This window comes from Cnephaeus nilssonii (genome assembly GCF_951640355.1).
Source record: "Cnephaeus nilssonii genome assembly, chromosome: 10".
NCBI lineage: Eukaryota > Metazoa > Chordata > Mammalia > Chiroptera > Vespertilionidae > Cnephaeus > Cnephaeus nilssonii.
The window spans coordinates 15,332,617-15,347,554 of NC_137081.1; the positions used below are offsets into that span (position 1 = coordinate 15,332,617).

At 36.8% G+C, this 14,938-nt stretch overlaps 1 protein-coding gene across 5 annotated transcripts in view; it reads left to right on the forward strand.

Annotated features, from left to right (window-relative positions):
• Positions 1-14,938, forward strand: part of UNC80 (unc-80 homolog, NALCN channel complex subunit) — a gene marked incomplete at both ends in the record, with an annotated part of 167,667 nt that overhangs the window by 56,184 nt on the left and 96,545 nt on the right. For all 5 annotated transcript variants that reach the window (XM_079781819.1, XM_079781822.1, XM_079781820.1 and 2 more), the window contains 2 exons: positions 123-295; positions 14,274-14,486. In XM_079781819.1, coding sequence (XP_079637945.1) covers positions 123-295; positions 14,274-14,486 — 386 coding nt within the window. The remainder of the gene's footprint in view (positions 1-122; positions 296-14,273; positions 14,487-14,938) is intronic.

Genomic DNA, 14,938 nt, shown 5'->3' on the forward strand with positions numbered 1-14,938 from the left:
GAGGGAGGCGGAGTTAGGGAGAATGTTTTCAGGCCAATACTACAGAAAATCCATTGTCATTTTGAAGCTCTTTTTAAATCTGTGATTCTTCACACTCTTTCTCCTTCATTCCTCCACCGCAGGTTGCCATAGTTTTGACGACCATCTGTCTTCTAACCAAGATGGTGGAAAAAGTAAAAACGTGGTGAATCTTGGAGCAATCCGACAAGGCATGAAGCGCTTTCAATTTCTGTTAAACTGCTGTGAGCCGGGGACCATTCCTGATGCATCCATCCTGGCAGCTGCCCTGGATCTTGTAAGTTGTTGGAAGAATTTGCTCAGCTGGTTCCCCATTCCTATGAATTCTGCTAATGGAGGAAAGTATGAATCACTAATCCTGACCCCAACTGTGAGCTTATGCTTTGTTTTGTTTGTTTCCTCAGCATTAGTGGCAAAAGGGGGAAGGAAGGTAGTAGCGAGAGAAGAAAAGAAAGGGGTGAAATCTTAATATGTTTTGGGAAATAGAATGTATGACATTATGATTAAAAGTATGTGAGGGCTTTTGGAATCAGACTGCCTGGGTTAAAATTGTTCAGGCGTTTACTGACTAAATCCCTGTAAAATAGAGTCAGAGTAATAATAATATTATAGCTACCTCCTAGGGTTGTTGTGGGGATTAAATGAGTAATTAGATATAAAGCCCTTAATAAAGGGCTTTTCTGAATTATAGTAACTACTCAATAAAGTGGGCCATTATTATTGTTGCACTATTCTTAGTCTTATATCTGTCATGTATTAGTCTTTCAAACTATGAGTCTTGGTTTATCAACTGGTGGGAAAATATGAAGGAAGGATCAATTTAAATTAATTGCGCAAAAGTGTATTGAACATAGTGTGGTATTATATACAAGTAAGGGATTAAAGAGTATAAAGTGGATCTTGTTTAGAAAGTGTTTTTGTCAGGTAAACTAGGCCCAGATGTGGGTTTTAAACTCAGCTTTTCAATTTCCTTTATTTATCTTCTGGTTTAACCCTTTGCACTCGCTTGCTTTTTTTCTCGATTCCTTTACTCTAATGCTAACCGTGTCGAGTCACACTCGACATCCAAGTGCAAAAGGTTAATAAACTTCATGTACTAGTACTGCATAAATACTCAGAACAAAATACCAAGTAAACATCAAGAAATATTTTATTTTTAATTAAAAAGTACTAAAGTAGACTTTTATTTAAAAAAAAAACCACACACACACAACCTTAAGCTTGCCTATAAAAAGGACCCGTTTTCCAGGTTTACCACACATGAATAAGTGACCACTGGCCACTCATATTGTACCTGGAAAACATCCAAGACTTATATAATCATCTCAACCTCATGTAATCCATGATATTTTTTTTCTGTGACATTTGCAACTTTTGTTTCCAAGATTCTTAGTGATTGCAAGGTATTTGGATTCACTTAAGCCTGGAATGCAAATACTATTGTCATCACCAAAAATGATAGCTTATCATTACACATGATTTTTCAGTCAGTTCCCCGTTCCTGGGTATTGGCCTTTTACAAATACATTTGTGAACTCCAAAATGTTCAGTACATAATGATGTATGCTGTGGTGACTAAAATGTAGAGTCACAGTGTCCAGGCGAGCTGAGCCTGGTGGCAGTTAAACAACCAAGATGCCTGCCTAAAGCTTGACACGGCAAGAAGCCAATCCCTTGTTTTGTAAGTGGGAGAGTGGTAACTAGTCCGTCACTCATTTGACTCATGCATAGTTCTTCTTAATCACATCTGGATCTATTCCACAAGGAACAGATTTAAATAAATAAATGTAACAAATTAGTAAGAAACAGATAAACAATTGAACGTTTAAAAAATAGGGGAGTACATGAACAGCCAGTTCAGCAGAAAAACTAATAGCTAGTAAGGTATGCCCCATCTTACTTAGAGTTAAGAAAGGCTCATTACAATGTCCATAAATTCCTATTTTGCAACTCTCTGAGCTGCAATGATTAGAAAGTGTTGACATAAAATACCAGACACCACTACATGGAGTTGGTAGCAGGGGAAGCAGCAGGATTTGATTTGGAACAGAAGGAAGTCTTGGAATAACAGGTGAGAGTGACAGAGCAATAACAGTGAGTGGAACACTCGTTGGCCCCTCCATCAATAGTGGAGTAATTTTGGACAGAAAGTAGTCACAAAGGAGGGGCAGGTCTTAACATACCCATTATATCAAATGACTTGGGTAGTGGAATGAAAAAGTCTGGAGTCAGTGTGGCTTATAGGATACTCACCGTATAATAATTGATTAACTCAACCAATGTCTATTGAGAGCTTCCTATGTGTTGCCAGATCTGGTGGTAGCTGTTAATGATAACAGAACAAAATTCAAAGGAGAGCTTCACTTGCTTTCCACCTTTCCTTATGAAGATTATATTTGTTTAGTGATCTATTTCCCAGACATCCTAATGGTCAGTATTCTAAAGTTGATAAACAAATGATTAACCTTTATTGTGTGCCTACACTGTTTCCAAAGAGAAAAAAATCGAAGCTCAGAAAGACTAACTAACAGGCCATGGCTACAAAGCCAGCAAGGGATAGCGGCAGATTTGGAACCTGGGTCTGTCTTCAGAGACCCTATATTTTCTATTTCACCATGTTCACTCTCTCATTTAAATATTATATGAGATCACTATAGGAACTTAGTTTTAAACATGCAAAATAATAAATTCTTTATCTTTTTTGCCTGCTAGTTTAAAAGTGATTAAGAAAGTAAAATGATCGGAGCTAGCTGAACAGCTGTTAAATACACAACAGCAATAACAATTGTGCATTAGCACTTCATAGATGGTTTGAGCTTGAGGTGTTCCAAAAGTAGTGTTGTGTCTCTGTTTGTCTCAATCCTAAAGTCACAACTACTTTGGAAGTTTTTAGAGGAGTAAGCCATCAAATTTCTTAAGCAACTGCCCATTAGGATTAAGGAAAATAATAATAAATCATATCATTTCAACATACTGTGGAAAAGTTGAGAGAACTATATAGGCATAGCTGGCCATACGAATTGGAAAACGATGGGGTGATCAATAGCATTTGGACAACTATCAGTGCAATAAGTAACTGATGACAGAGATAACAGATTGTCCTTCACTCATTGGAAAGGTCTAGACCCCACACTTTCAGAGGCCCTGAGCTAAAATCTCCACATCGATATATATCATTCAATGAACTTTATCGAACAGCTCTTTTTATTCACACATTTTTCACATGAGAGAACAAAAACCCCAAGAGCTGAGACGACTTTGCTCAAGGTCACATATGCCAGCCAGTGCTAAAACTATCAGCCAGTTTTCTGATTCTCCTCAGGGCTCTTCCAGCAATATCATATGCTTCCTCTGTTAAAAATTTATTTAAATGAATCAGAATGAGTCTCTCTTGATTCATTAAAAAATATACTTACATGTATATGATCTCAATAATAAAAAAAAAGTTGTGAATGGTCTTTAATGATCCAAAAGCATTTGAATCTCCAAAGGAGTTTTCTTATTACATAGCTACAAATGAAGAATTCATGATAGGAAAAGGTAGGTTTTCAACTTTAAAAATTCACACCACATATTCACCCTCTAAAGCAGTAATTTTAAACATTTTTGGGGACGTAGATTTTTTTGGAAAGCCTCCCAAGAGAAGTTCAGTTATACATAAAATTTAGCATATAATATCAGAAGGTTCCTGGACTCCCCCTCAAAGCTATTCTTGTAGCCCAAAATGTAAAGAACTCAGTCTTAATTAATGCACTATCACTGGCAAAATGAGACTCTTTAGTCAAGTAATTGGGATGATTTTATTAACATTTATTGATGATAAAGAAACTGAAGAGATAATTGCTTCCTCTGTGGAAAGCTTTAGGATTTATGTATGAAATGTTGGCGTGGGAGAAATGTGAGGCTTGTCACAAAGAGAGCAACACATTTGAGGATTTGAAAGATAACCCCAACAGAATCAATTATTAGTTTCAGAACAGAGACTATTTTTAAAAGAATATTGGTGAATACTTTGATAAACAAGTCTCTTGGATGCTGAGATTTCATTCCCTCTATCAAATGGTCTTGTATCTGTTATTTCCAATTGCCATAATGCTTAGAGTTTCCAAGGAGATGTAAGACAGAGGTTTCCCAGTGCAGGTACATTCTATCCCTGGCTGTAGTTTGACTCTTACCATTAAGTTAGGCTGAATCTCATAGAAAACATGTATTTTACTTCCCCCAAATAAAACCAACCCATTAGATTCTTCTTTTTAACTTTCCTGTGGAACCTGCTTTGGCCCTGCTTGACCTTCTCAATATTATAAATCTCATAGTAAGAAATAAAATAAAGGGAGCTTGATGCTTTTAAGCAATGTCTTTTTTAAAAAAATTCTTTATTGTTTAAAGTATTACACCAGTAGAGCTGTAGGATCTTTAGATACAGTTGTAGATGATCCCCAGTTAAGCAATGTCTTTTGAACCTCAAAGTAAAGAGGCATTTTCTGATCGTTATAGATGCCAAAGTAGCTGCATTGAATAGTGATGAGCTCTTTGTCACCAGACTGGTGAGAAGGCCAGGGTACAGGGGGCTCAAGAAGTGAGTAATTAATATAAGTTTCTTGCATATCTAAGAATCTTTGATTCCAGGTCAAGCCCAAGGAGTATGCAGAGGTCAAAAGTCAGAATTCCAGAGGTCAGACTCAGTGAACACTTAAAGGAGCCCAGTGGTTTTCATTATCAGACACAGAGAGAAGCCAGGTAGAGCTGGCTGGTTGACTAAATGGGATAGTGATGATGGTGGTTATGGTAGTCACGGTGGTAGTGCTCTTGGTGGCAGCAATGGTGGCAGATGTTGTGGTAGAAAATGACAGAAGTAACATTTTTATTATACTTGAAAGTCTATAAAGCACCTTCACTTTAATTATCTCATTTCTTTATGTAAGAGGAAAGGATGGAGACAGGAAATGGTTCTCAGACAAGGACACATTTAAGTTTTGTTTCTCAAGTATAAGAAAGGGAAAGAATTGAAGTCACTTGTGAACTCTGAGAAGTGGACTAAGAGGAAGGGAAATGTAGCTGCATGTGCTATGTGCTTGAATTAAAGTCCTATTCTGTGTTTACTGTCATTGGTACAGTTGTTCATACTCCTTGATCCGGGTTAAGCGTCCCTCAGGATTGCTCCTTCATGCGTGTCTTCTGCTAACTGTATTTTTAACTATTGTTTCCTCTATATTTGGCTACACCTAATATCTGATCTCCTGGGTTTCCTTTTAAAATATAATTTTCAATGCATTCATGGTTTTAGTCATATACATTTATGTGTATAAATATAGATATAAGTACCTATAAGGCTACCTAGTAGATGAAAATATGCATATAGAAATAGAGATGTATATGTAGATCTAAATGGCCTAGATGGAGATATTGAAGATAGATGACAGATAGATACAATATGTAGAGACAGATGTAGATATCAATACAGATATAAACATAGTTATAGATTCTGCCATTTTGTAAGATAGGATTTGGGAGAGGATGGAAAAAAAAATGAATGTGTTCAGTTCATTATCATATTTTACTTCAACACTTTCCTCCATCTTTCTTATTGTCTGCTTTTGTTGAATGTTGCATTTATATTTCAAGTGCAGCTTAAATACAGTTTTTGCATTACGACATAATATTTATTTCACAAGTTTTCATTGTTTTGTTGCCTTAATCACAAAACTTAACTGTTATTTCTCAAGTTTGAAATTTTCTTCAAAATCAAAAAGGATTATTAAATGAAAGAAATACTAGAAATGTCACTGTTCAAAGTCTTTCCAATATGCAGATTTTTGTTTTAAACAACCCTCTTGTCATTATTGTTATGACAATTAAACTTAGGGATAATTGGTTTGATTTTAAGTTTAGCACAGCTCTTCCTCATAATGTTTAGTATAAATGTAATAGATGCAACTATGAGGCATTGTTAAAAATATATGTTTTATAAAGCACTAATTTCATCTCTAGGCTTATATAACCTATAAGCACAAAAAAGAAAAATTAAACAGTTCAAACAGAAGGTATTTCTGTCTGTTTTCTATGTATTTTAGGTGAATATTCTATCCTTTTTTATCCAGTTTAATATGTAAAATGTACATATATATTTGCATTTTTATCGGTAATTTATTAGCATGAATAACACTAATAATAATGTCAGTTTGGTTTAGGAACAATTTCATGAATATAAGAAAGTCAACGGGAACTAAAAGTCAGTAAGATCACAGAATTCTCCCTAGTCTGTGGGATGGAGAAAACCTAGTTCATGTTAAATTATATAACTTTCTAGGTAGATAGCTTTAGGAGGAAATATTATATAATTTTTATCCAAACTGGGACACTTTTGAGAGCGAGAGTGCTATCAACAACTGTACCAGTTAAACAGACATAAACTGGAGCTCTCCAAGGAAAATGAGGCATTTGTTACCATAGTCATGGTCACACTTTCAGGTTCCCTACGCCAAATTTATTCCACATTGAAACTTAACATCACAAGACTAGTTGGCGACCAATGCAAATTAACTCCTTTCAATGAAATAGGAATATACTCATAAGAGGAACTATCAAAGCCATATAATATTGTGTTCATTTTTTAAAATTTTATTTTAATTTTTGTTAATCTTCACCTGAGGATATTTTTCCATTGATTTTTTAGAGAGAGTGGAAGAGAGGGGGAGAGACAGAAAGAGAGAGAAACCTCAATGTGAGAGTGATGCATCGATTGGTTGCCTCCTGCACATGCCCGACCAGGGCCAGGGATTGAGCCTGCAACCAAGCAATGTGCCTTTGACTGGAATCGAACCTGGGACCCTTCAGTATGCAGGCTGACACTCTATCCATTGAGTCAAACTGGCTAGGGCATATTGTGTTCTTTTGTGAATCATATACAAAGTTGAAGTAATTCAGTAATAACCAAACTAAAATATCAAATTATTCATTTAACTAGTGATACTCCTATATTATCAAATTTTTAAAAATATTATAACCATGAAATGTAGCATAAAAAGAATATTATCATAAATATGCAGAGTTTAGCCGAAACCGGTTTGGCTCAGTGGATAGAGCGTCGGCCTGCGGACTGAAAGGTCCCAGGTTCGATTCCGGTCAAGGGCATGTACATTCGTTGCGGGCACATCCCCAGTAGGGGATGTGCAGGAGGCAGCTGGTCGATGTTTCTCTCTCATCGATGTTTCTAGCTCTCTATCCCTCTCCCTTCCTCTCTGTAAAAAATCAATAAAATATATAAAAAAAAAATATGCAGAGTTTAAAGAAAAAAATTAAATGTCACATATACACCACCTACCTTAAAGAATAGGACATTTCCCGTTTCTTTCCAGTCCCCTGTATTTCCTTCCCTGATGACATATCCCTACCTCTAAAATTAATGAATTCTTTGCTCTTCTCGCAAAACGTAAAAGACTGTAGATGGTTTAAATCCCAACTGTTGTACGATTCAAGATGGTTTAAACCCCAACTGTTATGTGATTCAATTCTATCTTATTTCTGTTTTAACATTGACCAAGTAAACATTTTATTGACTTTTAGGAAAATTATTTTTAAATTTACCCCAAATCTTAGCAAATTCTTTGCTCACTATTTCACCCTGTATCTCGGATATTCCTTCTAAGACCTGTCTCCTTCTGAACTTTTTGAAGTTCCCTTAGTGATGATCAATCTGCAGTAAGTAGCTCTCTCAGCTTCAATTTTGTTTGAACAGGTCTTTATTTTGGTCTCATTCTTAAAAGATACTTTTGCTGGAATTATAATTATAAGCAAACATTTTCTTCCTGTACTTCAAAGACATTATCACATTCTCTTCTGGCCTAATTACCTCCCTTTCTGGGTAATCCAGTCCTCCCTCTCCCACTTTAGTTGCTTTCAATATCTTCTCTTTATTATTGATATTTTGCCATTTTAATAAATATTCTAGTTTATTTTTTCTTATTTGAGGTTCATTTTGAGGTTCATTAAGCCCCTGAATAAAGTAATTGGCATACTACTTCTATTCTAAATTTTTTTCAACTATTATTTCTTTATAGATTGCTTTTTTTCACATTTTCTCTAATCTTTACTTCCGTAAGTTGAAAATATGTGTGATAGATTTTCTCACTTTATCCTCTGTATTTGGCAACCACTCATATTTTTTATTTCTTTTCTCTTTCTAAGCTGTATTTTGGGTAATTTTCTGACATAACTCTTCTATTTTTTCTCATTTTTCAACTGTGTCTAATCCCATGGTTTTTAACCAGGGGTAATTTTGTCCACCAGGTGACATTTGGCAATGTCTGGAGGAATTTTTATTTGGCATAACCTAGAGATTGCTACTGGCATCTAATGAGTAGATACAAAAGATGCTGATTAACATCCAATAAAACAGTGTATCTCTCCCAAGAAAGAATTATCTGGCCTAAATGGTCCATAGTGCTAAAGTTGGAAAAACATGATCAGCGTTTTAATCTATTCATTGAGTTTTAAATTTTAAGTACTACATTTTTTATTTGTACAAGTTCTATTTGATTTTTGTTTTAAATTGCCTGGTCAACTTTGATAATCTAATTCATCACTATACTTCCAATACCCACATTAATCTTTAAATGTATTTGATCCATTATGATTCCAATAACTTCAGTGTTTGTGCATTTGATTCTACACTTTGTTGTTTCATCTGACTCTTACTGATGTTGGATTTTTACATGAATTTTTAATGTAAGCTTAACTCCTTAGAACTTGACCTGTGAGGATTCTGTGTTAAAAGTAGTGTTACTCAGTGGACCAGCAACATCAGCATCATCTGTGAGCATTAGAAATGCAAAATTTCAGGCCCTGCAACACATCTACTGAATTAGAATATCTGGGGCTAGGGCAAGAGAATGTATTTTATCCATATTCCAAAGTGACCCTTATGCATTCTCAAGTTTGAAGACTCGAGAAGTACTGGTATAAAGTATTCCTCCAGAGAGGAATTTTGTTTCTTTCCTCAAGCACCTAGAAAAATCACCAACCTAAATCATTTTTTAAACTATACTTTTTACGGCAAAAAGCCTTAATGCTCATTCTAGTCCAAACTTATATGAGAATATAGGATTTTGAGTAGGAGTTCTATAAGTCTTCCTCCATTCCTTCTCTCTCTCTCTCTCTCTCTCTCTCTCTCTCTCTCTCTCTCTCTCTCTCTCTCTCTCTCCTACACAGAGCCAATGGTAGCTAGGTAAACCTACTTCTATGAAACAAATCTTTTTCTCATTCATCCAGTGAGGGTAGGGATCTTGGCTTCAGTAAGACTATATTACCTGACCTCCTACTCCACTTGGGCACAGACATCTAACTTGTGGCCCATTGAAAACTCACGCTCTGGTCTCTCTATAGTCAACAGAAACCCTTGCAGTAAATATTCCTACACTAGCTCACACCTCTTCCGCCCACCTCCGTGCCAGAATTCTACTTTCTTATAATTTCTACTCGTCACTGATCTAATATCTCATGTTAAAAACTAAAGCAAAAATAAAATGAAGAACTTTTTGGATATTTTATCCAGTATTTTACGTGTCTAAATCAGAAGTTTGTCTTCACACCTAATCCATCATATTGTCTTAATCAGAAGTCCTCACTTGGTTTTTTAAATACTTACCCAAAATATTTGCATGATCTGAGTATTAAAATGACCAGCCAGCCATCCAGACTGTGTACTGAATAGTAATATCTGCCGATAGCCTGACAACAAAATCATCTCAGGTGCCTGGAGCTACTGTAGAAATGGCAGGGCAGGGGCGGCCTGTCATTTAAAGATCTCAGCCAGGCAGAGAACTCAATACAGTCATAAACACTGGCTCACAAGCACATGCCTCCAGCAAACTCCGTTCCAATACACAGAGCAATGGACAACAACTGCTTATTCCCACTGATTTTCAATAAATAGGTATCCTGCACCAGCAAGAGCTTTATATATTTTGGTAGGGCAATAAAAAAAATTATGTAATTCTCCAGGGGCCAACATAAAATATTCATTCTTTGAAAAGTTAGTTCCTGTTCAGTGTTGTTATATGAGTTCTCAGGATCGGTCAGGGTTTCTTCTCACATATTAAGTTTAGATAGAGTCCCCCAGGGAAAGAAATGTATGCAATTATAATCTTCACTTAACCATCGGCTCGTGGTAACAGTATTTTATAGGTCCCCAGGCAAAATAAAGCACAGCTGTTTGAATTAGTATTCCAATTCTCTGCTTCGCTTTCATAAGGGAAATATTCAGTCTGCATAATGATCTTCTAAAATGCAGGGGAAAGTGACAAAGTCCAGGAAAAGCCTGGCACTGGAAGTGTTCTAGTTGTGGAATGTTAGAGAAATCCAAGCTGCATAATGACACGACGTTTTGTCATTTCAACTAGACTACTCTCTCGTCGTTGCAGGGAACATCTTATATAAGATTGAATCATCTGAAGTTGTCAGTATTTGATGATTTTTTGTTTTTAATCCTCACCTGAGGATATTTTTCCATTGATTTTTAGAGAGAGTGGAAGAGAGAGGGAAAGACAGAGAGAAATATTGATGTGAGAGAAACATATCAATTGCTTGCCTCCTGCACGAGCTCCAACCAGGGCCCGGGCCTGGGAGGAGCCTGCAACTGACGTACGTGCCCTTGACTGGAATTGAACCCGGGCCCCTTCGGTCAGCAGGCCGATGCTCTATCCACTGAGCCAAACTGGCTAGGGCAATATTTGATGATTTTTGACCTTCAATCTTAGACATTCCATATGGTACTGCCTAATATTTTGTCTTTCCAGTTAAAATTGGTTCTTACTTGCCTGGGACCTATGAAGTTCTTGCTTGCCTGGGACCTATGAAGTTCTATGGCATACTGGGACATAACAAGGTGGTCTGGTAGAGGTGCTAATAAGAAAGAAGAAAATGAACTATGCCTACTTTTCTTTCAGGACCATCAGCAAAATTCTCTGTGGTGTCAAATGTTTGGATGTTCACTTGTAACTATGCCTCTGATACTCTGTGGTTCTTTTCAGCCATGCAGCATTCTTCCGATTCATTTTTCTCCATTTGTGCTGTTTGTCTCTGTGATGTGAATCCATCCCTATCCATTCTGTCATGCCTCCATTTTTTGCTGCTTCTTCAGATTGCACTGAGCCGTAAGAGGTAAGCTCCATCAGAGGAGAAAAAAATGTGACTTTCCTTTATGTCTAGGAAGAATCCTTTGTCCATGGTATTCCATAACTCTGCTTCTAAAATTCATTCTTTCTGAACTACATTTTGGAAGATACAAGAAAAATAATTCCCCACAGCCACAGCCACACTAGAATGCTTTGAATATTTTCTACACATTCTGTGAAGTCAGTGCTTGTTTCTAAGCATCTTCTGCAAGGATGTGCGTTAAAGTCCTTAGCTTTGTACCTCAACATCTCCCTCCATTGTCTGCATAGTAATATGCACACTACAGTACCTGAGAAATTGATATTACTTACTGCCATCTTGACAGTAGGATTCCCGGCCTGTTTTCATCCACCAGGCTCATGAGGATTATAATAATATTGTTCTCAATTCCGTTCACAAACATAGGTTAGGATTTCCTAGGGCTGATAACTGATAATATCTACATTTTATCATAAGTTTTTGAGAGCAGAGACTGAAATTGCTTTTCATTCAAAACGCCTTGACTTTCCTAAGCAAATAAAACCAATTTTTTTTCTAAACAAGGCAAGCCAAGGTATAGAGGAAGCCTCACGCAGCATGATTTGGGTTGTTTATTGATTTATTGTTAGCCTCTCAGGCCATCGAACAGTTAAGGACAATTAAAGGATCCTCTGCCCAATACATTTGAGTTAGGCTAAATTTCTCCCTCGCTGATCCTGAGGAGCCAGGGTTCATAGCATAATGCTCTTTCTAGTAGTGTTGTTTCTATCTTCCTGTCACTAAACAATGAATCCCATTGCTTCTTATTTAGAATGTGTCAAAATGTGTCAGGCTAAGAAGAAATTGCACCACTCGCCTCGCCCTAGAGACTGGCATTCATTTTTAGAGACAGATGTTCCAGCCTTTTCCAGAGACAGGAGCATATCTGAGATCTTTAATAGAAGACATATTTAATACAAGAAAAGAGTGTAGATGTTTAGTCTGTATATTATGGCAGCACAATGTTGATAAGGTTTGATGCAGAAAGTCATCTGACCCTTGGCAATCTCAAGTCTGTGATCTGCTACCAAGTCACCATTAGTGCTCATCTTGTATTCTGCCTTTTCACATGGGTTTATTTTGTGTGTCCTGGTAATTCATCCTATGCTTGGTAAAGTTAAGTTTGTTTAGAAATATATTTCTTGTTGGAATTCTTCTTGATGGCTTCATTGAAGTTGTAGACAATGAGAAAATTAATGGGCTAACTTACTTGAATCATCCAGTGTGTTTGGATACTTAATGGGCTAACTTACTTGAATCATCCAGTGTGTTTGGATACTTAATGGGCTAACTTACTTGAATCATCCAATGTGTTTGGATACTATCGTACTCAAAAGTATGAATTAACCAGCCAAAGTATGAAGTAGCCTAATGGGGGATGGGATTAAGGAAGACTTCTTAGAGGAGGTAATTTAACTGAATCTTAAAAGTGGAAATTTGCCAGATGGAAAAGGGGTTTAAAGGCTCTGCGAGCCATGGGAACAACAAATAGAAAGGTATGAGATGTCATATTTGGGAGACTTACCAGTCTGACATACTAGTAATTGGATGACAGAGTACTTGGGATAGGGATAGAAAGGGAGAGGAACCAAATAACAAAGATTGGGTATTGTTTTTATTTTATGATTGAGGTAGGGGCGTTGGTAATAGATTTTAAATGGGAAATGATGTGATCATATATTTGTGCTTTAGACAATAACATTACTTGCCATTAATGTCCCACTTTTAAGCAATGACTTTCTACATGCATTCTGGAAACCATCTTTTACCAAGATTCATGTGAGTTTAAATTAAGACAATGTCGGTACCAAAGAGGAACTAGCATAGACCTGGGCACCAGAGGGACCTGGGGTTGAATCTTATGTCCATCCATTCTCAGCTATATGACAATGGAAAAATCATACCATATTTTGAAAAATGAGAATATTATTTCTAGATCGTAAAGAGTTATGATAATTAAGAATTACAATACACAAAAATTAATTAGCATGTAACTGATACTCTCAATAATATTAGCCCTTTTTTTAACATTATGGATCAATGCATAATAACACTATTGCTTGAAATGAAGAAAGAAGTTTCAGTTTTAAAACCTGTGGTTACTAAGTAACCTATGGTTATTAGGTAACTATGAGGTGATGGCTAATACTGTGATTTTTTTTTTTTAACTGGCCCAAGTCAAAGTTTGCATTCATTGTTGAAGTGTATATTTTTGTGAGACCTGTTGACCTTCTATGACAAACTTAACACTCCTTCCCTTATTAAATTTTTTTTTTTTTTTGCTTGTTAATAGGTCAGTAGATATCCGATCCTTACCAGTTTCTGAGTAGCAACTGAAAGTTGTTCTTTTATTTTTTTCAGGCACATCTTCACATGACAAGATGGAGCCACATGTTTAATTTTCTGAAATGCTCAGTTTTTTATTTAACAATGAAATAATTTCCACTTTATCAAACATTTTCAATTAAAGCTATGCCAGTTTAAACGGACTTTGTTATTCATGATAAAGTGGGGTTGGGGGAGACTAACTCAACAAAATCTAGTAAACACTTCCTTTTCTTACTTATCCAACATGCTCAGAGCAGTTGTATTTTCCTGAGCATGTGGATGGTCATAGACAATAGATTATTGCTGGAACAAAATCACTACTGGCACCCGTGGTTAGATAAGACGAGTTCTAGAAATTGAATATTGGTTTGCTTCATGTCAAAATGTTAGGTTTAAAAACGCTGCATATTTAAAACCTTATTAAAACGTATTTCACTTTCATATTCAAATCCCAGCTGCCTCCTAAATATGCAAAGTGAATCATGAAATTACTTGAGATTCTGCAAAAGGGGAAGATAAACACAGAAACCTACTTAAAATGTCTAATTCTTCAATATCCAAATGTGCCTTCATGGATTCATTCTCCAGATTTCCCACTAATGTGTTAGCCACGCTAATGCTACCCTGGGAAATACGGCTAAACCAAATAAAAAACTCAAATAAACTAAGAGTACATAGTAATTCCCTTAAGGTCAACTTATTGTTCATTGACCCCACATTGTTCATTCACTCAGGAAGCCCCTGTGGTAGCCAGAGCAGCGCTGTTCCTGGAATGCGCCCGATTCGTTCACCGCTGCAACCGTGGCAACTGGCCCGAGTGGATGAAAGGCCACCACGTGAATATCACCAAGAAAGGCCTGTCCCGGGGCCGGTCTCCCATCGTGGGCAACAAGCGGAACCAGAAGCTGCAGTGGAACGCTGCCAAGCTCTTCTACCAATGGGGAGACGTGAGCTTTTCATTTGCTTCCATAAAAAAAAAAAATCGGGGTGCTTGAGTGAAGTGAAGACGTTTTGTGCATGTTTGTTTGTCTGGGAGACAATGCACTGAGTATCCGTTATGTGCCAGGCACTGAACTAAACATTGTAGGGGGAAATAACCTTAATTCATTGAATGCTCCCAATACGTCTATGAAGTTAGACATTATTATTCCTCTGTCTCCTTCCCTGGTCCTCTGCTTCCTTCCTGCCTATAGTTGTGTTTTCCCAGGATAGCTTGTAATTTCTTGCTGTATAATTTCCCCCAGGGTTACATGTATTCCTGTGTTTTTAACTGTTAACTCTGTGGCAGCAGCACACACTTCTCTATCCATAACACTTCAGATCCCAGGCCAGTATTGCCAACTGAATGCTGGGGGCTTCCTCTCAATACTCATCTGACCAAAATAAAACTGGTCTTCCC